Source organism: Notechis scutatus, chromosome 3, assembly GCF_049901735.1.
Source record: "Notechis scutatus isolate UNSWTSFEM ecotype Mainland chromosome 3, rNotScu1.2, whole genome shotgun sequence".
Lineage (NCBI taxonomy): Eukaryota > Metazoa > Chordata > Lepidosauria > Squamata > Elapidae > Notechis > Notechis scutatus.
In genome coordinates, this window is record NC_142011.1 from 17,165,983 (window position 1) to 17,193,374 (window position 27,392).

Here is a 27,392-nt window from a genome sequence, read left to right on the forward strand (position 1 = left end):
AAACTGTTGTTAATAGCAAGTTCCTGCTAATTGGCCCCAAGCAATATCCCTGCTTCTAATATATTCTGAACCAATTCCATCTCTTTTTCAAAAGCCAGTAAACTAAGCCTGAGTTTATGAATTCTTGACTATTCCCAGAGGGAGAGGGATTAGAAAACTGGGAGAGTTTTAGAATTATAGCATGCATAGCAATTATTTCATTTGAAAGAGTTTATGAAGTATTAAATTTTTTAAATTCTAGAACTCTTCTTCTCTTCATATGGTTGGTCCATAAGCAACTTGATTGGCTCTTCAATCCAATTCAATTTATCCAGAGCACAATTCAGTGGTAGAGTACTTCTTTGCAAAGGTAAAGTTTTGAGTTCAAGTACAAGGATAGGGCTGAAATCCCTTTAAGACCCCAGAATGTCTCCCCCAATCAGATTAGACAACACTCAGTTTCACAGTCCAGTAGTCTGACTTTGATATAAGGCAGCTTCCATGTCAATTTGGCTCTGGGATATTCACTTATTTTTCCTTGTTAGGTCATATGCTTTTGCATAATACACAGCTCATTTAATCTTCAAAGGGTTTAATAATGAATTCTTCCAGCCCAGCCCATAAATAGGAACTGCTGCCTTAGCAGATGAGAAAGCTGGCAAAAGGTTGATAAAGAGATTTCCCATGCATACTTCTGAGTGTTGCAGTCAGGGCTGGATCATGGACTTTCTTGGAACAGTAAATCTGAGCTGAGGAAGGGAGGAAGAGAATTATTAATGAAAATATTTTCTCAAGTCTAAGCTATTTTTCCCTCTAATACTATTTACATCATCACATACAGACAGATGGTTGCATCATTTCAATAAATGATTGGCTTATTTAAAGCTGCATCTAGTAAAGTCATCCTCCTTCACGTTGAACTTGACACTGTGCAGTTTTCTTGGCAACAGTAAGGAAGTAGTTTGCAATGAACTTTTTGCAGGATTTTAAATTCCTATTCTAGTCAACAGCCTTCATACCAACTAGGCAGAGATCCTGCTTAGGTTCTCAATCAAGACAGAAACAATTGACCAGTTGCTGCCACCTGCTGTGGACTCATTAATAAATTGAAAATATGACTTGGATAGTAATGTAAATTCTACTCTAAGGGCAGATTTTCTGAAGAAAAAAAAAACAATAGCTATGAACATATCCTTAATGAATTGCATCAGGATTCTTCTAGGACAGCATATAATCTTGTTCACCTTGCTTGAAAAACAGGACAGCTAGTGTAATAACCATTTGAAAGAATAAATGAAATTCTATACTTATCATACTTTTCCATACAGGTGACTATTTATGTTCAGAGTAATGGGAATGGGCAACTAGAGTTTATTAAGCAGACTGTATATTGCTTAATGTATATTGCCATGTATATTGCTGCAGTTGTGGTGATGCTGGATCATAAATATAGATACTTTCTGTTCTTATGGTTGAGTTGAGTGGTTCAACAAATTGGATAAAAAGTGTCAGACTACTACTCTGAAGTACGTTCAGCTTGAGGAAAAGGCTGAAGTTGACAGTTTTATTATTTTCTTGATTTCTCAAGGCATTGGGTGTTATCTAAATTTCATAAAACAAATGCCACAGTTTTTGTTTTGAATTCCAAGGACACATATCATTGCTGGAATTAGAAGTTTCCTCTGGTGTTTTCTGTTTGCTTTGTGACATTTGGCTTTTCTTGAACCTAGACTCTCTATAAGTAAAATGGTTGTTATCTGAGCACTTCCATTTTAATAGCTATAGACTTTAAATAATTAAAACAAATCAACAGAGAACTAAAATGTGTGAGATCAAAGCATAAACATGAAGTACTTCAGTACAAGGGCTATTATAGTACAGGAAATAATCTTACTAATTGTGGTTCATAGTTGGATGGCATAATATCCAGATCTGTAGTTTAAAACCTAGAATTTTCCAAATGATAAAGAGAGCAGTAGAGGTATATATAAGTAATTTTAGAATAGAATTATGATACTGGTAGAATGTTAAGTGGTTGTACTGTGTATACATTTATATTCTTCCCTCTCTTTTTTAGTTTAGTTTTTAACTGTTTTTAATTGGTATTAATGGTTAAATTTTGTGATTGTTAATTTGAATTCTAAATTCTACATGAGTACACCCTGCTCAGGGTCACATGGAAGTGAGATGGGTGCATATAAATTGAATCAATCAATTCTCTTCAATAATCAATATAACAGTATATTTTTTCTTTCTTTTTTTCTTGACCGTTTTGACGCTTTTTTCCTGATGCACTTCAAACAGTACAATTAGAACATACTGTAGTTAGGAAACTACATAAACGTGAGAGTGGGATAATGCCCAGACAAGGTTCACTTGGTATCTATGACATGTATCTATATTCCAGTCATGGTCATTGTGCCTGGATGTTGGCATGGGAAGAAAGCTGTATCATCTCAGTGACAAAACATTGTGGTGAGTTTGGAAAAATGTGATCAAATACAACTCAGACAAAGAACATCTGGATTAACCCCCCTCCCAAGAACAAATGACTAACAGGCAGCTATGCTGCATAAAATGGATTGCTTTGACAAGTTCAGGATGAGATTTCTCTCAATTTCTGCTTCTCGTGTAAAAGAGAGCACATGTTGACCATCTTATTTTGATGCAATGTGGGGGAGCTTGTGAGTTGAAAGCTTATTTTTGCTGGGAATAGGAACACTTGGTCAAAGTTTCCAGAAAAGTTGATTTACTGGACAAAGAGAAAGCTGGGGAGAAAGCGATCCTGTTGGAATTCTTAGTATGATGAGAAAGTTAAGCTGAGTGTAACCAAATTCATGTTTTGGGTTTCGAGAAACCACTTTTTAATAAACTCAAAAAGAAGAATAAGAATTCCATGGCAGGAGATACTAATAGGGAAAGAAGGCCAAGGTGGGTAGGAGTTCCTTAAAAAGGAGCCGTTGAAACAGTTACCAAAAATATGGTGTAAAAATGGGACAGTAGAGGAAGGTAGTACGCGTGTACTAAAGGATTAATGGAAGACAGGAGAAATAAAGCAGATGGAAGGAAGAACAAGTTTTCATGGAGGAGCATATACAAGTAGTCCAGATTTGATACCAGGAAGATTAAATCTTAAAGAGACTGGGGTTGGTGACCAATGGTAGGACTAACCAAAAACACCTTTTTTATTTATTTATTTATTTATTTATTTATTTATAAATAAGTAAATAAATAAATAAATAAAGGAGGGAGGGAGGGAGGGAGGGTATGCCAGTTGCTAAATGGAAAGGAGTTAGAACATTAAGAAAATACAGAACTACTTTAATCCTATTAAAATTACAGTCTTTTCCGAAAAGGGTCCATGTCTTCTCCCTGGCAATTAGGAAAAAGCAAGATTCAAGCTTAAGGTTGATATCATTCCTTCCAGAATACTTAGTGACCTGATTCAGAACTCCACGATTTTATTCTAAGATAAAAGGACTTGCTAAGTTTGTTTGTTTTTTTCCAAATTTTAAATCTGCCCATCTTCCTCTCAGAGAGACTTTTGGCAATGTACAACTAAAACAGTACAGGTAGTCCTCGACTTATGACCACAATTAAGCCCAAAATTTCTGTTCTTAAGTGAGGCATTTGTTAAGTGAGTTCTGCCCCATTTTACGACCTTTCTTTCCTCAGTTGTTAAGTGAATCACTGCAGTTAAGTTAGTTACCCAGTTCTTAAGTGAATTTGGCTTTCCTGTTGCCTTTGCTTGTCAGAAGGTTGCAAAAAGGTGATCACATGACTTTGGGACACAGCAACGGTCATAAGTAGGAACCGGTTGCCAAGCGCCTGAATTTTGGTCACGTGACTTTGGCTGCTGCAAAAGTCATAACTGAAAAACCGTCATAAGTCACTTTTTTCAGTGCTGTTGCAACTTTGAACGGTCACTCAATGAACTGTTGGAAGTCGAGGACTGCCTGTAGTCATAAAAAGGTTCTGATTTTGGAAGCATTGTTAAAAGATTCAGCGCCCCAAAACTTCTCCTTTCCTTCTAGCACGTGGAAGGACTTAGTCTACTTGTGCTCTGATCTTTACTCAGGTGTGATGAGAGTTTGTTGTAAGTTGAGGATTACCTGTATATAACATTTAAAAAGAGGCAAGGGTGATTAAAATTGAATGTTAAGAACTGATTAAAAGGGAGGGAGAGGCCTTTCAAGGTGCTAACCCTGCATGCTTCTCTGTGTGCCCCAAGTAAGGCTGCAGGAAATTATTTTTCACTTTTCCAAGAGAGTGAGGGCCCATCTTACCTCAGACCGGGGGGGGGTGTTCAGAGGGTGGGGAAATGGCAGAGAACGATCTCTTCCTGAACCCACCAGTTGGAATTTGGGGGCTGATAAATTCCACAACACACCTTCCCTACCTAGCGTAGTGGGATGGGCTGATGTAATAGAATTTCTGTAGATAAACTGGCACCGTGTAGCGCCTTAATGGTCATAAACACCTTGAATTGGAGCCAGAAACAGACTATTCCTTTTATCTTTGAGGAAATCCTAATGAATGAAGAAAGTTTTGGAGTGATTTTTGTCTCCGTCTTCTGAAAGGAGACCTCGGGTAACACAGACCACTCAGTCTGATGTCAATACAACAAGACAGACACAGACTTCAGAGAGTAATTAGGACTGCAGAAAAAACAATTGCTACCAGCCTGCCTTCCATCGAGGACCTGTATACTGCACAAGTCAAAAAGAGGGCTGTGAAAATATTTACAGACTCTTCACATCCCGGACATAAACTGTTTCAACTCCTTCCCTCAAAACGAGGCTATAGAGCACTGCACACCAGAACAACTAGACACAAGGACAGTTTTTTCCCGAACGCCATCACTCTGCTAAACAAATAATTCCCTGAACACTGTCCAATTCCCACAACACTATTACTATTAATCTTCTCATCACTCCTTATCACCCATCCCTTCCCACTTGTCACTGTATGACTGCAACTTTGTGACTTGTATCCTAACGACTTTTATTGACTGTTTCCTAGTATGATTTGATTGTGTATTGTACCCTGTGACTATTATTAAGTGTTGTACCTTATGATTCTTGACTCTTGACGAATGTATCTTTTCTTTTATGTATACTGAGAGCATTAGCACCAAGACAGAGTCCAATCACACTTGGCCAATAAAGAATTCTATTCTATTCTATTCTATTCTATTCTATTCTATTCTATTCTATTCTATTCTATTCTATTCTATTCTATTCTATTCTAATACCTGGGAAGATTCTAAGTTAGATCATTAAATGATAGATTTAATGAAAAAGTGCCCTGTGACAGTCTAATTGTCAAGTTAGTTAAAAGTTGAGAATCGCTTTCTGCCATTAAGAGCCTGGATAGAAATATTTTTAAAAATCACGTTGTATAGGATTGCATTTTGTTGTCAAGTGTTCAGAATAGGAGTAATTCCACGGCAGTCAAGTTATAAAGATAATAAACCTAATTGATAATATTTGTATTCAAATCTGGAACACCCAGGAGGGATGTCTAGGGAGATTCTCCGTCATCCAGGTCATGGTTCTCCCAAAGGTGATTTTTTCCCCCAAGAGAGGCAACTGGACTTTTTGGTTTTCCTTTGAAGATGTTTCGCTTCTCATCTAAGAAGCTTCTTCAGCTCTGACTTCCATTCCCCCACCATCCAGTCAGAGCTGAAGAAGCTTCTTGGATGAGAAGTGAAACATCTTCAAAGAAAAACCAGAAAGTCTAGTTGCTTCTTGGAAAAAAAAACATCTTTGGGACATAAGAAAGATCAGTGGTGGGATTCAATTTTTTTTACTACCAGTTCTGTGGGCGTGGCTTGGTGGGCGTGGCAGGGGAAGGATACTGTAAAATCTCCAGTCAGAGGTGGGATTTGCTGGTTTTACAAACTACTCAAAATTTCTGCTACTGGTTCTCCAGAACTGATCAGAACCTGCTGAATACCACCTCTGGAGATGATTATTGTGGAAAGCATAATCAGTTATTGTGGTGTAGAGGAATTTATATATACTATATTTAAGGTTGTTGGTAAATAGCAGTTGTTGTTTTTTTTACAAATAATACCATGTAAATGTATTGAAGTCCAAATCTACCATCTCCTGCAATTTTTGTACTAATTAGGGTGATTTGCTTCTTGTCCAAAATGTTGGAGAGCATCAAGTTGGGCAAAGGCTTACAGAATAATGAAAAAAAAAAAAACCCATTGAAGATTGGCAACTGCAATATTATGGACCACAACTTGTGGCCTATTTTACTTTGGATACATAGATTTGGGTTTTGATGAGCAACTTCATTGCTCATAGATGCATTTTTTAAAGATAACTATCCTTTATGTAAGGTAGGAATTAGAAAAAAACCACATAGAGAACTTCAGATGAAACAAAAATATTAAAATCAACATGCCCTTCAGGTTTACCATTATTCATTTCTGATTCAACCAGTATAAAATCATGGGAAGCAACAGTTTATATTATATGAGTCATACCGTTTATACAGTTAGCTATGGTCCCCTTACTAGATGAAAATAGCATCAAATATGTCTGTTTTTATACTTTCCTTGCATTGGTGCACAGTCTAGCCAACCATACTTGTTTACCTGAGAGCTGTGGTGGCGCAGTGGTTAGAATGCAATGCAGCTTACTTCTGCTGACTGCCGGCTGCCAGCAGTTCGGCAGTTCGATTCTCATCGGCTCAAGGGTGACTCAGCCTTCCATCCTTCCGAGATTGGTAAAATGAGGACCTAGATTGTTGGGGGCAATAGACTGACTCTGTCAACTGCTTAGAGAGGGCTGTGAAGTGGTATATAAGTCTAAGTGCTACCTCGCTTGTGCCTCAGTGATTTCTGTAAAAAAAGAAGTTAGGAAAAATGCATGTTTGCCTAAATCGCTAAGTGATACTTACTTACAGGTACCTGGGGTTACTAGTATGCTAGATGAAGCTAACAGTCTAAAACAGGGGTGTCAAACTTATCACAATGTTTTCTCCTTTTGCTAAACTGAGTGTGGGCATGGCCAGCACGTGACACATCTGGCCTGTGGGCTATGAGTGTGACAGACCTGGTCTAAAACTTATTTCAATCTTTTCTTCATGATAAGGCTGTTCAGCCTCCTACTGATTGGACTGAGATCCATCTTTATGCTTAGTTTAAACAGAGATTGTTGGTAAATGCATTCCTGAATGTGTAGCAGCTTCTGTGCCTAAAAGTGCTTTTCAACAACTCTGGCTGATGTATACAGGTACTCCTCGACTTACGACCACAATTGAGCCTAACATTTCTGTTGCTAAGTGAAACATTTGTTCAGTGAATTTTGCCTCATTTTGCGACCCTTCTTGCCACAGTTGTTAAGTGAATCACTGCAAGTGTTAAGTTAGTAACATGGTTGTTAAGTGAATCTGGCTACCCCATTGATTTTGCTTGTCAAAGGGTTGCAAAAGCTGATCACATGGGACACTGCAACCATCATACATGTGTGTCAGTTGCCAAGTGTCCAAATTTTGTTCACATGACCATGGGGATGCTATAAAGGTGGTAAAAGTGAAAAATGGTCATAAGTCACTTTCTTTAGTGCCATTGTAACTTTGAACAGTCACTGTTCTAAGTTGAGGATTAGCAGTATAACAATATTAGATTAGTTTAAAGGCCTATGTAGTCAAGCATCTTGGTTTTTAACAGTGGGCTGCCAGTTATTGATGGGAATACAGCCACTTGTAACTGTATGACTGTAACTTTGTCGCTTGTATCCTTACGATTTATATTGATTGTTTCCTAGTATGATTTGATTGCTTATTGTACCCTATGACTATCATTAAGTGTTGCATCTTATGATTCTTGACTCTTGACGAATGTATCTCTTATTTTATGTATACTGAGAGCATTTGCACCAAGACAAATTCTTTGTGCGTCCAATAAAGAATTCTATTCTTAAAAAAAAAAGAATGTAGATTTTTTTCTCACAGTATAACCACAACTGTATTTTTATTGTGTTGCAGTTGTTTGTATTCCACTAATAATAATCATCATCTTAGAGAAAGAACTGGGAAAAAAAACACAAAATACAAAGACCAGCAAATAGAACAACTGTGGCAAAAGAAAGCAAAGATAGTAGCAATAGTAATTGGTGCCTTGGGTGCGATCTCAAAACATTGGAAGCACCACTTAGAATAGCACCAATATTGACAAAATCACCATCAGTCAATTGCAAAAGGCAGCTTTACCTGGGAACAGCTTACATCCTGTGACAATATGTTTGACACTATCAAACAATAACATCTGCCTACCCCCAACTCCTTGAGAAGAACCTGATAGGTGGATAAAAATGCCAAATTCAGTCTAACTATCTGGCTGACTGTGCCACCAACCATAATAATAAATATTGATGTGGAAATTCACAAGAAAATACACTCAATTATCACTCCAACAACTATATGGAGAGCCATATTGTCTCAGCAGGTGGCAGCACCTGGTTGATCTTGTCTTAGCTGAAAATATTAGCAGGATCAGGCCTGAATAGAAATCATCCTGAGAATAAGATTACCCTGGGTAATCCCAGAAGCAGCAATGGGAAACTATTTCCTTACTGTTGCTAAGAAAACTTTGTGGGAAGATCCATGAGTTGTCAGAAGTTGAGTGCAGACTGAGGGAAATGGTAATTGGGGGTAATGCATAGCTTTCGTGATTGGTAGCTGGTATGAAAGTTAGTTCTCACCCAGTCAGAAAAATAAACTATGATAACTGATCCATTGATTGCACACACAAAAAGAACAGATAGAAACAACATGGCCTGAACGGTGCAAAGAGTTTGAATACTGTTCCTATAGAAAAAGATTGTTTTTGAATCATAGCAATTGTTGAAATTCTTTGGTTATTGTTTCTATTACTTTTTCCAATACATATGATTCATCTGTCATCGGACAACTGTTGAGAGACAAATTTATGGAGAATAACATAAGAGTGTTTATGGAGTGATACCACATTTTAAAGCCATCTGTATTAATGGCCATGGTCTATATATCTTCTAGAAGCAAATTCCATAGTTTAAGCATGAGTTGCCTGAAGAAATATTTCTCTGCAAAAAAAATAAAAAATGAAGTGGTGTGTTCCTTCACCTCCTTTTTCCAGTATGTTTTTTTTTCCAATTCCCACTCTAATCTTGAGATTTCTCACATCCCTTTTCTCCAAGAAGTATTCAGCGCTGACCCTATTTAGTTTTCTTGAGATCAGCCACAGCTAGTTAAGTACCATCATCAATTGTGATTCTGCCTCATTTTAGTGCTCTCCCAATGTTAATAAAAAAATAATAATAATAATTCCAGAGTTCCTTTGCATTCTATCTGGTGGTTGAAAAAAAAAATCTAACTAGAAAAGCTGGTGTGCCCTATATGCCAGGGGTGTCAAACTCAATTTCATTGTGGGCCGCATCAGGGTTGTATTTGATCAGGGTGGATGTAGCCAGAGTGGGCGTAGCCAGCTTGATGTCATTCATGTCAGGGCACCTGTGCTGGCCTGAGCTCTCTGCCAGCAAAAACGGGCTCCTGAGCTCTGTTGTCGGCTGCGACAGCCTCCTGCAACCCTCTGTCAGCGAAAATGGAGCTCAGGAGGGCCCCCCACAATCGTCCTGAGCTCCACTTTGCTGGCAGGGGAACCACGGGCAGTCCTTCACTGTTTCCAGGGTGGCCCCACGGGCCAGATGTAAGCACCCCGTGGGCTGGATCCAGCCCCTGAGCCTTAAGTTTGTTACCCTGCTAAATGCCCTCCCAGAAACTTCAGTGAGAGTGGATACCAAGATGGGCCAATTAAACCCATTTCTGCCTGCCCACTGTTAGGAATAGCAATATTCTAAAGTCTACAGGAGATCCGGAGATGATCAGTAATGTATATCTGGTTTATCATCCTCTATATTGTACTTTGTATTGTATACATTGTACATATATATTGTACTAGGTACTATATTGTAGTGTATATTTTTTAGTTTAGTTAGGGTTTATGAGTCTGAAATTCAGACTGGATTGGCTTGGTTTCTCAGTTAGGGAGCAAGAGTGAACAGATCCTTCCCAACATCTGGCATGTCCATCTAATTTGAATAACCAGTACTTCGCAAAGTTTCTGCAAAGATTTAAAATGTGTTGTGAGTAGTAATATCCTCCTATCCCATGGATACATTCTCTTTTCTACCAGGCATTTTCTTTGTGAATGCATAGATGTTAATTCTGCCATTGGATATTTTATGGGTCATTGAAAAATTATTGGAGCCAATAATTTGATTTTCTTTCTGCAGTGGAACATGACAAGGAGTTTTATCATCAGCGCAGTCATCGTCGCGAGTTCCGATTTGATCTCTCTAGGATCCCCGAGGGTGAAGCAGTAACTTCAGCTGAGTTTCGAATTTACAAGGACTACATTAGAGAACGTTTTGATAATGAAACATTCCAAATCAGTGTCTACCAGGTCCTCCAAGAACATGCAGGAAGGTGAGTGACTAAAAGACCTCATTTGAGTTGGTGCTGGAAACCTAAGAGGCTGTAGAATGAAATATAATTCAGTAGTTCCTGTAACGAGGGAGAGGAAGAGAAAGAGAGAGAGAGGGAGAAAGGGAAAGAGAGAGGGGGGGAGAGAGAGAGAGAGAGAAAGAGAGAGAGGGAGGGAGAAAGAGAGAGATGAAAGAGAAAGAGAGAGATGAAAGAGAAAGAGAGAGATGAGAGAGAGAGTGTATGCCTGTGATGCTTATTATTTAGTATCTCCTCATCTAAAGACTCAGGGCTGAATGTGTGAAGAGATCTTCTGAAACTTCCTTTGTTGAGATGATATGGAAACTCTGTTTTTAGCACTTGACTTCCAGAGGCTGTTTCTGTTCAACTTAATTATCCCCCTTAAAATGCAACTACACTTGTGTATTTAATGTATTTAGCTTTGAAGTACTAATCAAGAATTGAGGTGTAAGCCTTTGAAGAGCAGTTGGTTTAATTAATGTAGAACTTGCTTATGAAATAGGTAGTAAGATTAGGCCCATTCCATGCAGAGTAAAAGACAGCTTGGTGGCTCTGTTGCTTCAGCTCCACTGAGTTCCTCCATGGCTTGCCAAACAGGACTCATTTTGCTAAACTTTCAGAATGGTCTTATTTTCAGCCTATCCGAATGGCCGGAGTTGCAGGATCTCCTCCTATCTGAATCATGTTGAAATTCCTTACCCTTCTTGAGGATGGCTTAATATGGTGGACTTTAGCAGTGACATGCCAAAGATAGATTTAAATATAGGAAAGCAAATTCCAATTGAAAGTTAGAAAATAGTAACAGAGCACTGGATACTGGATAGTGGAATCAATTATCCAGATGGGTGTAGACTCGCCGTCACTGTTTGGGCAGAGGATCTGTCAGTGTGTCCCACACTGAGGAGTCAATCAGAATAGAGCTGGAAGGGACCTTGGAGGTCTTCTAATCCAACCCTCTGCTGAAGCAGAAGACCCTAATACCATTTCAGACAAGTGGCTGTCCAGCTTGAAAAACCTCCAGTGATGAAGCACCCACAACTTCTGAAGGCAAGCTGTTCCATTGGTTAATTGTCCTCACTGTTAAGAAGTTTCTCCTTAATTCCAGGTTGCTTCTCTCCTTGATTAGTTTCCATCTGTTGTTTCTTGTCCTGCCCTCTGGTGCTTTGGAAAATAAGTTGACCCCCTCCTCTTTGTGTCAGCCCCTCAAATACTGGAATACTGCTATCATGTCCTTCTTTTCTCTAGACTTGCTGAAAACAACAATCCCATCTGATTCTATGATTCTGTTTACTTGAAGTGTTGCAATGCCTGTAAGACATTTTAATAATGATGTGGTTGGTGGCATGTAAAATATGGATGGAAACTTTAGCTATTTGTTGTGTCTGTTCTGTAACCCGGTCAGGTTTTCAGATCAGTTACTTATATCAGAGCCAGTAAGCAATCTAAAGTTCATTCAGGAGTTCAAACAAAAGGTCTAGCTGTAAGCAGACTCTAAAGCTAGGCCAAAGGTCAACATCAGTGTATCAGCAACTAAGATGCTCAACTGGAGATCAGAAGAGAAGCTTTTGTAGAGTTGCCACTGATGAATAACTCTCACGCCAATTTGTTTCTCAAGAGAGCATTCCTCTGAAGCCGTTGGTGCTGTCTGAGCTTGGTGGTTTTGCAGGCTTCAATCTGGTCCATCACGAGGACCTAGAGCAGGGGTGTCCAACCTTGGCAACTTTGCTGGCTGAGGAATTCTGGGAGTTGAAGTCCACAAGTCTTAAAGTTGCCAAGGTTGGACACCCCTGACCTAGAGGCTTAATCTTCCAAGCGTTTGGATTCATGCTAGAGCGCATCCTCATTCAGCTGTAGCACAAGTCTGAAAGTTCAGAAGACTAAATTTCTGGTCCTTGTGATGGACCCAGATTGGATCCTGCAACATTATCCTGAGACATTGATATTTGCCTTCATTGGTGGTTTTCTTGCAGATGTTTCATGACCAAACTAGGTAACACCAGAGGGTATTCCTTTGCCTAGCTATTACCATCTCTTTTGCTGATGATGGGCATCCCATTGAGCCAGGTGGCACAGTAGTTAGAGTGCAGTACTGCAGGCTACTTCTGCTGCCTGCCGGCTGCCTGCAATTTGGCAGTTCAAATCTTATCAGGCTCAAGGTTGACTCAGCTTTCCATCCTTCCAAGGTGGGTACAATGAGGACCCAAATTGGTGGGGGGCAATAGGCTGACTCTGTAAATTGCTTAGAGAGGACTGTAAAGTGGTATACAAGTCTAATTGCTATTGCTATTGATTTTATCCCACCAAAAGAGCTGTCTCAGGAAACAGAGGTGAAGGATCTCCTCTAAATAAACAGTTGCTGCCTATTCCATTTAGGGGGTCATAGTGAAGGTATCTCAGGAGCTTCTAATCTTCCTCCAAAGAGAAATCCTTTGAGGTAAGAGTAGGCTATGCTGCTCAAACCTTCCTACAATTTACTTCTAAACAAGATACATGTCTTCTGTAAATCAATAGATAGATACCATAGCATTTAGACATTACTTCACAGTGCTTTACAAGCCCTCGAGAATCGAACTGCTGGCAGTCAGCAGAATTAATCTGCAATACTGTATTCTAATCACTGTGCCACCACAGTAAGTAGTCAGGCAGGCAGGCAGATATTCAATGTATTAATTGGCATACCTTTCCTTTTTAATTTATCTTTGTTTAGTATCCTGAATAAACAATAAATCAAGTCTAATTTTGGGGTTAAAAATAGGAGATGAAGCAAACAAATTATTTAGTTTGAAATGACTTCCATAAAATGGACACTCTTCTTCAAAGGCTGCTAATCCACTATTGCTGCTGATACCAGGACAGAAAAGTTCCAAATAAGTGTGGGAAAGATGATTCCCTTTGATCTCTCTTCCTGAGAGGGTTTCCCTCCAGGCTTGTTGTGTACATAAGAATCTAAGTAACTGCAGGAAAACAGATGCATTGTACAGCTGACTCATGGCCTGCTCTGAGCCATGCCATGCCTTCATTTCAACAAGGGAATTGAAATGAAAAAGGGGGAGGGGTAGCTTTTTCCCATATAAGGTTAACTCAAGTTGTAATTTTCAAGAAGTGTCTGCCCCATTCCCCCAAAAAGTAAACATTCATGAAGTAGGTTTGTGAGTAATAGAAGATGGTCGAATCAAGCAAGTCAAATGAAACCCTGGAAATTCCACATCAGATCTCAACATTTAAGGCTGAGTGTTGTGCTTTGTCATCCATGCTTCCTGTTATTGATCCTTGATTTGAAAGCTCATCAATGAATTTCAACGTTAGAGCCTGGCTGACAAGCATTGAGGTCTTGGTACAAATTGGTAGAGAAGCCACAAAGCTTTGTGTTTGTTTCTAAGTTGACTCTGTCAAAGGGAAGGGAGAGTTTGATGCCCCAATTTTCAAAAGACCACCCAAGAAATATGGAAAAATGTCCTTGATCAATTAGCAGATTGCTCTGTCTGACAGCAGAATTCATGCAGATGTCTTACTTGTTACCTTACAGATAATTTATGAAGAGGCCAGATGTGATTGGGTAGAATTGGGGTTTTTACCCTTATAACTAACTACTGTTACTCTTAAATCTAGAGAAGGTCATAGATGACCTTGGAGAAGGTCTGCGGCAATTGTTAATAAAATATTTAGCCCAGGAAAACAAGGAAGCATGAGAAAGAAAATCAAGGTTGCTCCATCTTGACAGCCTTAATAGAAGAGGGAGGGAAGAACAAGGCTGCCAAACCTTTAAGATTCTGTCACTATAATAAAATAAAATTCTAATATTTCTTGTGGTGTCTGTTTCTTAGGGTGGCCTGCCTTGAAGGGCTGACATGGAGTTCCTTGTCTCGTGTGTAGTATTTATTTTAAGAATATACAGGATACTTTTGTTCCATTTGCAATGCAAAATATTCTCAAAACCATAAATCTTCAGAAAGACTCTAGCAGCCAGCAACTGTTTTAGTGGGGCACTCTGATGAGATGATCAGAAATAATTGCCACATTTTCTTGAAAAGTGGCTGGCTGCTGTACCATAATCAGTCTTTCTGAGATGCAGCCACACTTGGGTCTTCCACATGCTGCTTACACACCTTGGGGCTCCCAGAGGCTGCCTATGCTATCTGATTTGTCTAAAATACGATTTTAATTTAAAAAGAGAGTGAAATGATAGCACGCCATAAAGCAGATTGCTAGCCTGAAGCACAATTCATTTCCAGGAATGTTTCTGGGCCTCACATATATAATAAAATTGTTATAAAGTAATGAGCAATCATGGCAGCCATTTATAAGAATGTCTCTTTCATAATTTCAGATTTGTCCACAAGCCCCACGAGATTATGATCTTAAGATCTTGTCTTAAGATATGCTTTTTATTAAATCAAGATTGCCGTTCAAGAGTTAGTCCTTGCCCTCCAGATTATCTGAATATGCATTCTGCGGTGTATGTAACATCTTTATAGTACATTAGGATTCTTTTGAAAATGGAGAAGCAATTGTCAGGTGCAGAAAAAGTTCTCTAAAGATAAAAATTCATTGAGGACAGATAGGATTAAGACTTTATTAGGGAAAGTACTTTTTAAATTGTTAAGTATTTTCATCTTGATCAGATTTGCTGATCAAATTGATTACATCACATTACTTTATCTTGTGCTTGAATATCTACAGAAAGATCTTTCAGTTGGGAACTCGGAATATTTCCCCAGCTCCTTAAAAAAAAACCTCTGGTAGCTGGCTGTTATATGAGGATCAGTGTCATAAAATGTAACAAAAGCTTTTCAAAGATCAGCTTGGCATCTCTGCCCCAATTATCCAGAGTTGTGAGGGAGATGGGCAGTCCTAAAAATGGGTGGACATCTAGATAGATAGAAAGACAGACAGATCTGAGTCCTAGGGTGCCTGGATATGAAAGCAGATACTTAAATTATCATTTCATGTTCTTGATCTGAATTGCATACATGACATGGATCAGAAGCACAGAAAAGCATCTCTCTCTGCTGCCATCTTGTGACTGTCCATCATTTTTTTTGGCCAGATATAATCCTAGAGATCTCATTCAGCTGGAACCTGAATTAAGTAGAGCAGGAGACCTATTTTTCTCACTTCTAAAATAAGTCTCAGTTTTAAAATAAGTCTTTTTCTCAGGCCCAACTAGTTCATGGGTGCTAGTGACCTCTACACATACTCATAACAATGCAGGGAGTCAAAGGGAAGACTAAAGGTAGAATTTCCAACTAAACAAAACAGCACTAAAAGTAATTTTAAAAATGAAACCAATCCTGATAGTTTTATCTATGCTTTCCCTATTAAATTTACGTCTCTCGGGGTTTTGAAGCAAAGGGCCTGATCCCAGAAAACCTTTTAGCTGCTTTTAGAGATTATAACCCACCAGACTGAGGGGGGGGGGAGTATCAGATTGTCATTCTCAGTCCAAATCCTCCCAAGCCGTACCTCCCCTCATTGATAGAGGACAGTAGGTTTTAAATATTATAAAATATTTAGAGTAATCATCCAGCCTGCAGCAATCAACAATGATTAGACTAGTTGAAAATTCTGGGTATTTATGTCTTGGTATCTGGAGGCCTCACAGGATATGGAAAACCATTCTGATTGTTAGTCTGATCCAGAATAGCTTATATATTGTTCGGGTATTTTCCCACGTCATTATAGTGGTGCTTTTAAAGCACCACTATAATGACGTGGGAAAATACCTGAACAAAGCTGAATACCATACATATAAATACCCGTGAAAACTTAAGAAAACGTGTGTGTGTGTGTGTGTGTGTGTGTGTGTGTGCATAGCCTTGCAACACAGCTGTAATTGGCCTTTATTTGTTTTAAAAAGGCCATCAGACTATCATTGCATGTATTTATATTATTATAACCTGTCCAAAAGTCAAATTAAGTTGAAAATAATCATTCCCCCAAGATTAAGGTCAGGTATGCTTTAGCAGTTAGAACAGCACTCTAGCAGTATTTCTTTTGGCTTTCTCTTCAAGTGGTTTCTTTCCTGCTAAATTGAGCAATGTGTTGTGGTATTATCAGAATGGAATAAGGAAGATACTACAATGATTTCTGTTAAAATCTAGGAAGCTGTTAGAAAGTGAATTGGTGTTCAAAATGCCTGATGTTTTTGGGTTTGATTTGTTAAAGCATGAAGATAACCAAATAATAGAATAGAATAGAATAGAATAGAATAGAATAGAATAGAATAGAATAGAATAGAATAGAATAGAATAGAATAGAATAGAATAGAACACTTTATTGGCCAAGTGTGATTGGACACACAAGGAATTTGTCTTGATGCAAATGCTTTCAGTGTACATAAAATAACCTCATTATGGTAGATGTAGGGTTCCACCTTCTGATTCTATATTTTCAGAATTTATTGTGTATACTTTTTTATAAAAAAAAATAGGACATTGTTCATCTCTTCCATACATATACAAATATTCTTCTAAAAAATCCAATGGACTTTCTATTACACCTAGAAACCTGAATATTTAGATGGGTTTCAGGTGGGCCAGCATGAAACTATAATGGAACTGATGAGATAGAAACGTTATTCCTGTTATTTTGGTCCTCCGGTATGTCAGAGGATCTGTTCTTCATGTTTGGCAGGTTCCATGCTTAGCTCAATTACTTTTAATTAAAAACCACATGTAAAAATGCCATGCTGTAAAGCCAAGTCTGTAGCCCCATTTAAAGACTGTAGTCTCAAGAGTGCTTCCTGACTCTTCATACCCTATAATATGGAAACATTCTTATGAAATAAAATGATAAGGAGTTTGCAACCCAATACATAATCTTCCCAGAATAGGACAAGGTCAGCAGAAGTGGCAAAGAGCATGTAAGAAAACTAAAGCAGGTGATTGGGAATATTCTCCTTTGCTTTCCTTCTGGTAAATCCCATCTACAATGCCTGGTAATTTCTAAAAATGCCCGTAAAGTGCTTTCAGAATTTACCAGCACAAAAAATATGAATACCTCTGCTCTGCCAGATGGTTGAGTATTAGTGTGATACCCATAAAACCTTGATGATAATTGCCTCATTAGTTTTCATCTGCAACCCAACAGGACAGACACAGATTTCAGAGGATAATTAGGACTGCAGAAAAAAAAACCAATTACTACCAACCTCCCTTCCATCGAGGACCTGTATCCTGCACGAGTCAAAAAGAGGGCTGTGAAAATATTTACAGACCCTTCACATCCCAGACATAAGCTATTTCAACTCCTTCCCTCAGAATGATGCTATAGAGCACTGTACACCAGAACAACTAGACACAAGAACAGTTTTTTCCCGAACGCCATAACAAATAATTCCCTCAACACTGTCCAACTATTTACAAAGTCTGCACTACTATTACTATTAACCTTCTCATCACTCCTTATCACCCATCCCCTTCCACTTGTTACTGTATGACTGTAACTTTGTCACTTGTATCCTTACAATCTATATCGACTGTTTCCTAGTATGATTTGATTGCTTATTGTACCCTATGACTATTATTAAGTGTTGTATCTTATGATTCTTGACTCTTGACGAATGTATCTTTTCTTTTATGTATACTGAGAACATTTGCACCAAGACAAATTCCTTGTGTGTCCAATTACACTTGGCCAATAAAGAATTCTATTCTGCTCTATTCTATTCTATTTAAAAGGCTGAAACAAGAGAGCTTACTAGCCTGTTTAGAAAAACTCAGTTGATTTTAGTAACACTTCACCCAGACTTAATTTCGAATGGGTAACCTGTTGATCACAGCTGAATTTGCTTAATGTATTCCTGTTGTTGAAAACTTGCAAGAGAAAGTGCTTACCATCGTGTTGGTGTTCTCCTTCATCCGGTCTTGTGGCAATCCCAGAGGTGAGACTTTAGGTTTGTTGTAGATGATCCAGAAGTTGCCCTGTTCAAGGAAGCAACTCACATACGTAACTGCCCAGATTAGAAAGAAGTAACCTAGATATTGCTTCTGTCTCAGACCTCATGATATTCTTGCTTGATCTTTGTGCTTCCTCTTAAGGTTGCTCTAGTCCTTTGTTGAATGTTAATTCCATACCTCTGCCTTTTTTTTTAAAATGAGTATGCTTTGTGGCTTGGTGCTTCTTTTATCTATAAAACCCTGTACTATCATTCTACTGATAGTAGTGCCCTAAGATTTTCATAACCACACAGATGGGCTTATCTTTGCTTCAGCTGGAACCCACACAAAGTAATTTAGTTACGCAAATATCTATGCAGACGTGTTCACAGGATATTTGGCAAGATGATGCAAATCAGTAAATGAAGCTGGTATGTTGGTGTATCCAATTATCAACCTTGCACAAATGGTTACAACTTCCAAGTGGCCTATATTAACTATAAATGGGATTGTATGAGGAATGTACAGTTTGTCTGGGGTGGGAATTAAGGACACTATTAAGCTCTAGAATACCATGTGGGTCACCACACTCCAAAAATGAGCATGAAAAAGGACACAGAAGTATGATATGATATGATATGACATGCTATGACATGATATATGATATAATCCATAGAATTGAGAAAGGATTGATGGGATGATATCCTCATTCAAAACAGTTGATGTATATAACCCAGTATTTATTTTAGGATTTGTGGGTTTCTCCACACTATTGGCCATTGGCTTCAGTGGACAAAGAGTGACATAGGAGATTCTAACATCTGTCACTTTGTCCATCCATATCCATCCATCCATCCATCTGAAACACAGGCAAAGGCAAAGAAAATTCTACTCATAATGGCTTGAGAATCTTAGTCAATATTCCCCGGATCCTAGGAAAGAAAAGTTGGATGCCATTGAGGTTGATCTCCCTCAGATTCCTTCTTCATGAATGTTTTACACACTTTAACAATTATTCCAACCTGGCTTTCAGAATTTTGTATAGACAGTTTTATATTTAGTAGAATAAAACTTAAACAAGGGCTGCTTGTGCTTATTCTATAAATTCATAAGATATTTGTTCAATAGCCAAAATAACTTGAACTGAAAATATTGGAGGGGAGGGACTCATATTCAATAAATTGTTCGTAGTGTTACATTTAGACAAATTATTAACTACATTTCCTGCATTATGGTTTCAGTTCATTGCAAATTGTATTTTTAAGCAAAATTCTTTACACTGCACCACATGTTGTGATCTAAGCATGTTTGTTCTTTAAAATGTATGTATGTATGTATGTATGTATGTATGTATGTATGTATGTATGTACAGTTTTCCCTGTCAGTCATGTCCAACTGTTAAGCACGGCGCTCATCTCCATTTCTTGACCAAAGGAACCAATATTGTCCAAAGATAATTTCCATGGTCATGTGGCCAGCATGGCTATATGCCAAAGGTGCTCGAATGCTTTTACCATCCCACCAAAGAGGTACCTATTGATCTACTTGCATTTGCATGCTTTCAAACTACTAGGTGGGCAGGAGTTGGAGCAAGGAGCTCATCCCATTGCGTTGTGCTCACATCTCAAACTTGGGCTGTCAGCTCCCCAGCTGACAAGTTTAGTGTCTTTAACCACTGAGCCATGTGCCTTACACACACACACACACACACACACAAAATCTTAATTTTAATTCTAGAAATTTTGAAAGATGTTATCTCCCATTTTCTTTTTATTTTGTGTCTCTAGGGATTCAGATTTGTTCTTACTTGATACTCGTACAATTTGGGCTGAAGAAGAAGGTTGGCTAGTATTTGATATTACAGCAACTAGTAATCACTGGGTGGTAAATCCACAGCACAATCTTGGCCTACAGCTATCAGTGGAGAGTATAGATGGTGAGTATCAGAAAATAACATTTTGGCAAATCTTTTACAATTTGTGCTTGGGACAATTACCAGTTGTATTAGACATGGTGTCACTTATGACCATTTCATTCACCCCATGGAGATTTGAGTCTGGATGGAATGGTTTTGAAGGCATTTTGAAATTATATCTGAAACATAAGCTCACGTTAAATAGGAACTAGACAACAGTGATCTATTTGGTCAATATTTCAGAGACATTTTCTTACTTAAACAGGGAAACAGAATGACCAAGGGCAGAAAATCAATGAGAATGAGAATGATTTCTGACTTCCTGATAGCTTTTCTCATGGTTGACTACCTTTGACAGCCATTGGTGGGATTGATCTACCCAGCCTCCAGAAAGCTAGGATGGAAGTGGTCTATTGAACTTCTGGATGGCAGTACATTAGCACTACAGCTTTTTCCAGATTTCAATTCCATGGGAGTCATGTGTCCTGGATTTTGGACACATTGTTAAGTTCGCCCAATTGAGTTAAATTGATTCAAAAATTGTTGCCCTATAATGCACTGTTCCACCCAGGTTAGGTTATAGACATAGTATATAGATCACAATTTCTATTCTTTGATAATTAAATTCAACAATGGTAGATAGAAGGAAGGAAGGAACAATGGCGGAAGGAAGGAAGGAAGGAAGGGAGGGAGGGAGAGAGAGAGAGAGAGAGAGAGAGAGAAGAGAGGGGAAAGAGCGAATTTTAGTGAGTTTTTGTTTATTCTGAGAAAGTTTGGTTAAATGAAGCAATGCAAGAAAGGCTAAAGTAATCCATTAGCCTCGGGTATTCTGTTATCTGCTTTCCTTCCTGACATTATATTGGAGCAATAGCTGACTTTGTAAAGTTAACTTGATTTCTTACATACTGGTTCATATCCTGTTTGTCTCATTACTGTGGCGATTTGAAGAAAACTCTTATGCAGCTTGATTCTAGACATACATGCTTGGCAGTAAATCCCGCACAGTTTATCAGCCACCACAGCTAAGGAAATGTTCAATGAATGTAGACTCAGAAGCCATAGCTAGTCTAAAGCATATTTGCATCTTTTCATCTGAATGAAGGGTATTGCTTTAAACTTAATACAACTATCTTCTTCTCTAAAGTCTTCATGAGAACCCATCAGAGTGACTGCGAAGGAACTTCCACTATAATGAGACTAGAACCTAAGATAGGGAGTTACTACTGATAGGAATAAGAGCTTTTTTTTTTTTTTACTTAAAACAGGGCTCCCCAACCCCTGGGCCACAGCCCACTACTGGGCCATGGCTTATTGGAATCGGGCTGCATGAGACCTGGACCGGTGCACATGCACACATGCAGCTACGCTCACATGAATGGTGAGTCAGTGTGCAGGCAAGTGCGTCATCCCACTGCTTGTGTGGCCCAGTTCCCCTCTCTCCCCCAGAGCTAAGCCACCAAGCTGCAAAGATTGTGGACCACTGACTGAAAAGATTTATTAAATTAAATTAAATCTATTTCTTAAATTATCTATAAAATGCTGTTTAAGAAAGAAAAACAGTAGCTGCTAAATCCTCTGTCAAATGTTTCCAAATCTTTACTTCCAGTATTTCAAAATGAACGATTTGGCCCAGCATTACTGAACAACTTAACAGATTAAATATTACTGATATTATAAGCATTATTGACTAAATGAGTATGATAGGGAGCTAAACAATTGCCATATTTCTGGTGATCACAGCGTGCCTTAGAGAAAACCATTGGATGCTGTTATTATTTGGAAGTGGTATGAATAAATTTCCTCTGAAAAATCAGACGGTTTTCTGGTCTTCTATCCTGATCAGTTAAATGATGGTGGGATTTTGGAAGTGTCTCATAAAGTGCTGATAGGATCCCTCACACTACTAACTTGGGGGCTAGATCTCTAAAACATGTAGAGCATTCGTGTATCCTGTCTGACATCCACTTTCCTGACCATTAAGATAGACTTAAGAGACCTGTCGGATTTTTAATAAATCCTAAGTCCCTCAATACACTCCACTTTCACCAATCTCTGGAAGGCTACTAGACAGGGGTCTAATCTAGCTTCCAAGCTGAGGTTGTTCCATGACCAGGAGCCATCACAGATCTTCAGGCCTCAACTTTACTCCTCAAAAATGGACAACCATTAGCAGCTTCTTCTGGGATAGTCATATTGGACAGATCCCACTAATACTTGGAGCTGAGCCCCAAGGGCTTCATAGGATGTAACCTGCAGTGTGAATTGTACCCAGAAACATATTTGTAACACCTGTCATGGCCATTAATGTAGGTTCACTAACCAGCAAATGGACCACTATATTCTGAGCCAACTGCAGCATTAAAGTGGCCTTCAAAGTAGCCCCATGTGAAGACTGTTGCAGTAGTCCTCAAAATCATCTTTGTTTACATAAGACTAAAAAAATTATTTTGATGTCTTTTAATAAGAAAAGGCTGTTTCTATCCACCTCTCAAATGGATGTTTTCTGGAAACACACCAGCTTTTATTTCAGGACATTTTTATTTTCAACTAATAGCTTTCCCAGGAGAATGTAGTGTTCTGTTGGACTTAGTTTTATGTCTCTTTTTTAAAAAACAGGAGCACATTAAATTATAAATGGTTGAACTCAAGAAACTTCCCCCACCACATTGTTTTTTAAAAAAACCAAAGAATAGGAGAAATTAAAATTGAAGTTGGCCTGGAGTAACATAGCTTTCAATAGAGGTAATTGCTTCAGGAATGGCAAATTTCAAAATGGAAAATGTTTTTTTTTAATTGAGCCATTTTTTGTATGAAATCTTGCATTAATTTCCATGTTTAATAGCAATAGCACTTAAACTTATGTACCATTCCAGAGTGCTTTGCAGCACACTCTCAGTGGTTTACAAAGTCAGCATATTGTCCCCAACAATCTGGGTCCTCATTTTACCAACCTTGGAAGGATGGAAGGCTGAGTCAACCTTGGTCCCCATCAGGATCGAATTCCTGGCTGTGGGCAGAGTTAGCTGTATCAACCATGCATGTTCTATCTTCCTGAACATTGGAGGCTTCCGTTATTACTAGCATAACTGGAAAATAAGCAACATTCACGTGCAAAACTAATTTGCCACTCTCCTCTTCTTTCTCTTTCCACTTAGGGCAAAGCATTAATCCCAAATTCGCTGGTCTCATTGGAAGGCATGGTCCACAAAACAAGCAGCCATTTACGGTGGCCTTTTTCAAAGCTACTGGATTACGTTTCCGAAGCATCCGTTCTACAGGAGGCAAACAGCGGAACCAAAACCGTTCAAAGGCACCTAAAAATCAAGAAGCCTTTCGAGTGTCAAATCTTGGAGGTACGCTAACATTAGGTTTGTGATTTCCATAAAATTAATCTTGGGGATTAAGTTAAGAAAATAAAGTTGTTTCTGGTACTTTTGTTTCCTTCCTAAATTGTTTTTGTCTTAGCTGGGAAGAAATGAAATCTGAGCATTATTTTTTCTGCTGTGAACATGCTTAGATGTTGAGAATCCTGCAAAAATGTTTCTCTGCAACCAGCTAGTTATCAAACACAATGAACTTCATTGCACAGTTGGAGTGTGTAAAAGATTCTTAGGTCTGAACAGCCATTTTGAGCATTCTAGATCTGAAACAAAATAACCCTTTGAATTCAGGACAAAATAGGGATGTTGCTTTGAGTGTTCACTGTAGAAAAGAAAAAGTGTCTTGCTCCAAATGTTTCATCTGGAGGTCACTTTCTTACAGCTAAGGACTATATCCTGGGCTCCTCAGGTATGAGACTTGGAAAAGTAGACCAAGGGGCTGAATTTTTATTGTCACACAGTATTGCAACAATAATATATAGCTAGGGGTCTCCAACCTTAACAACTTTAAGGTTTGTGGACTTCAACTCCCAGAATTCCCCAACCAACATGGCTGACTGAGGAATTCTGGGAGTTGAAGTCCACATGTCCTCAAGTTGCCAAGGTTGAAGGCCCCTAAATTATAGACAATGTCTGTATTATGCAGAGAAAGCTATAGAATATGTACCCAGTCACACTTCCATGAAGGAACCTTATCAGTCTTGGTTTCCAGTGTACGGCAGTTTTATGTTTGGTCATCACCACAATTTTGTGCTTGGGAAGAAAGGGAAGAGGGCGGAACGAAAGAAGGAAGGAAGAAAAGAAAGGAGGGAGCAAGGGGTGGGAGAAGGGAGGGAGGGAAGAAAGGAAGGAAGTTATTGGAATTATTAGGAATTGCACCTGTGCTGCAGTGTAGAGATTCTATGCTTTCTCAAATTTTCTTCAAACTCTTTTCACCTTTCTACTACACCTGTTGTTTAAATGTTTATAGAATTCAGATCAATACATTAATGTGTTGAAAGAATATTAAAGAACCATTAATATATAGCTTTTATGGATTAATTTTTTGCATCCTTTTTATTGCTTTATTTATTTATATTCCACATTTATTATTTTTGTAAATAACTCAAGATGGTGAACTTACCTAATACTCCTTCCTCCTCCTACTTTCCCCACAACAGTAACCGGGGGCTGGGGGGGGGGGGGAGAGGGCTGAGAGATACATAAATGCCTTCTAAGGTTGCATGGAATTTTATTACACTGTTTATAGATATTGTCATTATTTTAGAAAAAAATATTTCTAAAAGTCATGTATGAATGTAACTACATTCCCTTTGCTAGTCCCCTAATGCATACATTATTAATACCATTGCCAGACTGATTGCTGCAAGACAGTTGGTCTAACTTTGCTTTGCTTCTTTTTCTGCCCAATGCTCTCCAACTCAGAAAACAGCAGCAATGATCAGAGGCAAGCTTGCAAGAAACATGAACTCTATGTCAGTTTCAGGGATCTTGGCTGGCAGGTAATGCTAGCTTTTTTTTTGCTTGGAATTAGAGATCCCCATTGTGCTTTAAGCCTATTTATTCTCAAGTGTGTAACGTGAGGAAATTCCTTTTCCTATTATGTCCGCTTGTAGGAAAGCAAAAGCCAAACTTGTTTTGGCAGGTTAAGATCATGCAGGTCTACATGTTACTTGCAAATAATTCCAGGGAAAACATTCTTTCCTTGTACCCTGTCTCCCCAAAAATAAGCCCTAGCATGTCTTTTACATGTGTGCCTAATGTAAGCCCTACTCCCCCCCCCAAATAAGCCCTACTTAAGAGCCTGAGCAACTGTCCAGCCACCTGTCCATTTTGTCTGGTTCTTTGCTGTACCGCGGCCACGAGGTGAATCAGGGTGGTGGTGGAGCTGCGCCACATGTCCTGCACTGGCTTACCTCAGGGCCCCTGCAGCCAGGCCATCCACACCCTGACACCTGCCTCACGGCGGTAGCACCAGCAACCATGTGGAGCAGGAGCCCACTTGGCCACCAGCCCAGTTCTTCTATTTGCTCGTGGCCACAACAGAGCAGGAAGCTGAGTGGTGAGCTGGTACAAGCCAAGGCAGGTGTTGGGGCGTGGGTGACTTGGCTGCGATGGCCCTGAAGTAAGCCAATGCAGGGCACGTGGGGCAGGTCCACTCCCTGCCTCATGGCAGCTGCACTGCTGCGTCGCTTGGCCTCCTGCCCCCACCCCCGAGCAAGCAGAAGAAGTGGGCCTCCCGTACATGAGGGGGGAGATAACACCCCCCCCAAAAAAAATAAGCCCTAGTGCTTATATTGGGGCCCAAAAGTAAATAAGACCAGGTCTTATTTTCATGGAAACATGGTAATAGATTCAGTTCCACTAATTTATTTATCTATTTATCTCACAGAGCCACTCTGAACGGTGTACAATTATAGCATACAAAACATGTGTGCTATATTCCAATAGGGGGCAATTTAAATGGGAATAAAATAATTAAAGTTAAAAGGTAGAGGAAGGGCCTTCAATCAACATCAAAGCTGTGTGTCTATGGAGATTCTCAGTTGGTTTTCTTTGAACAATACCAAAGTTGTGTGTTCCTCTGCGAACCTCAGTTGACAGAGATTTCTTTTGAAATGCCATGCCAGAGGGGCCTAGCTTGTTTTTTTGGGGTGTGGGTGGGGGTAGAATATTCTAAAGGACAGAAGTGATGTCAGAGAAGGTTCTCTTCCTGAATTATGCCAGAATTTTTAATTTATTTATAAACCAAAATAATCAGTAATTTTAAAGCCATATTTAGTTGGTAGGGCAGAGAGAAAGGGATTGTCTCAAAGTCAACCAGGTGGCTCTCATGCCTAAGATGGAACTAGAACTCACAGTCTCGCAGTTCCTAGCCTGCTATTTTAACCACTATAAGGAGTGGATACAAATCTAATAATAGTTTAACCAAAAAAAACCCACCAAAAATAAAAAAGTCATTCTAATCCAATGTTTCTCCACCTCAGCAACTTGGTGTGGACTTCGACTCCCAGAATTCCCCGTTCAGCATTAGGGGAAGCAATTAAAGTTACAGCGATTGAGAAACACTGCTTTCGGGGAAATTAAAAAAAACCCATTGGGGTTGATACTCTTGTACTGGGTCTAGGGATAAATTAATGTGCCTGTGGCAGGAAATGAAGGTTAAGCTTTGCTAACCTTCTCTTTGATCTTTAAATGATAGCACAAACCAGAGACATTAATTTAGGCCTTGATAATCCCTAAGCATGTTTTAAGCTAAAATAAACCTCCCCTAACCCTCATCCTTTTTATCATAGTTCTTTTATTGCAACTTGTAAAAGAGAAACACGGGGGGAGGAGGGAATCAATCTACAGAAATAAATTGAAATAAAAACAAAATTATCTAACCAATTCAGTTTTAAATCCCCATTTAAGTGAATGTCCTATATGTATACAGACAAATTTCAATATTTTTTGGGGGGTGGAAATGATGTTGTTTAGCACATTAAGTCCTCTCCATCTCTCTGCCTCACCTAACCCAGGACTGGATCATCGCTCCAGAAGGTTATGCTGCTTATTACTGCGAAGGGGAATGTGCTTTTCCATTGAACTCTTACATGAATGCAACAAATCATGCTATTGTACAGACACTGGTAAGTTTATCTTAAAAGTCTTTCGCAACAATTCTGTAGCCTGATCTGTGTCATTCGATGAAAAGAGAAATTACAAGAAAGGTGAACTATATGAATTTCAGGAAAGTAA

The 27,392-nt window shown here is 38.9% G+C and overlaps 1 protein-coding gene across 2 annotated transcripts in view; it reads left to right on the forward strand.

Moving 5' to 3' along the window:
* The window catches only part of BMP7 (bone morphogenetic protein 7), a 90,958-nt gene that overhangs the window by 58,101 nt on the left and 5,465 nt on the right, over positions 1-27,392 (forward strand). Inside the window, exons 2-6 of one of the 2 annotated variants that reach the window (XM_026664941.2) lie at positions 10,269-10,461; positions 20,144-20,292; positions 23,427-23,624; positions 25,077-25,153; positions 27,173-27,283. In XM_026664941.2, coding sequence (XP_026520726.1) covers positions 10,269-10,461; positions 20,144-20,292; positions 23,427-23,624; positions 25,077-25,153; positions 27,173-27,283 — 728 coding nt within the window. Of the gene's footprint in view, positions 1-10,268; positions 10,462-20,143; positions 20,293-23,426; positions 23,640-25,076; positions 25,154-27,172; positions 27,284-27,392 lie in introns of both variants that reach the window. The other variant, XM_026664940.2, reaches the window with a different exon arrangement.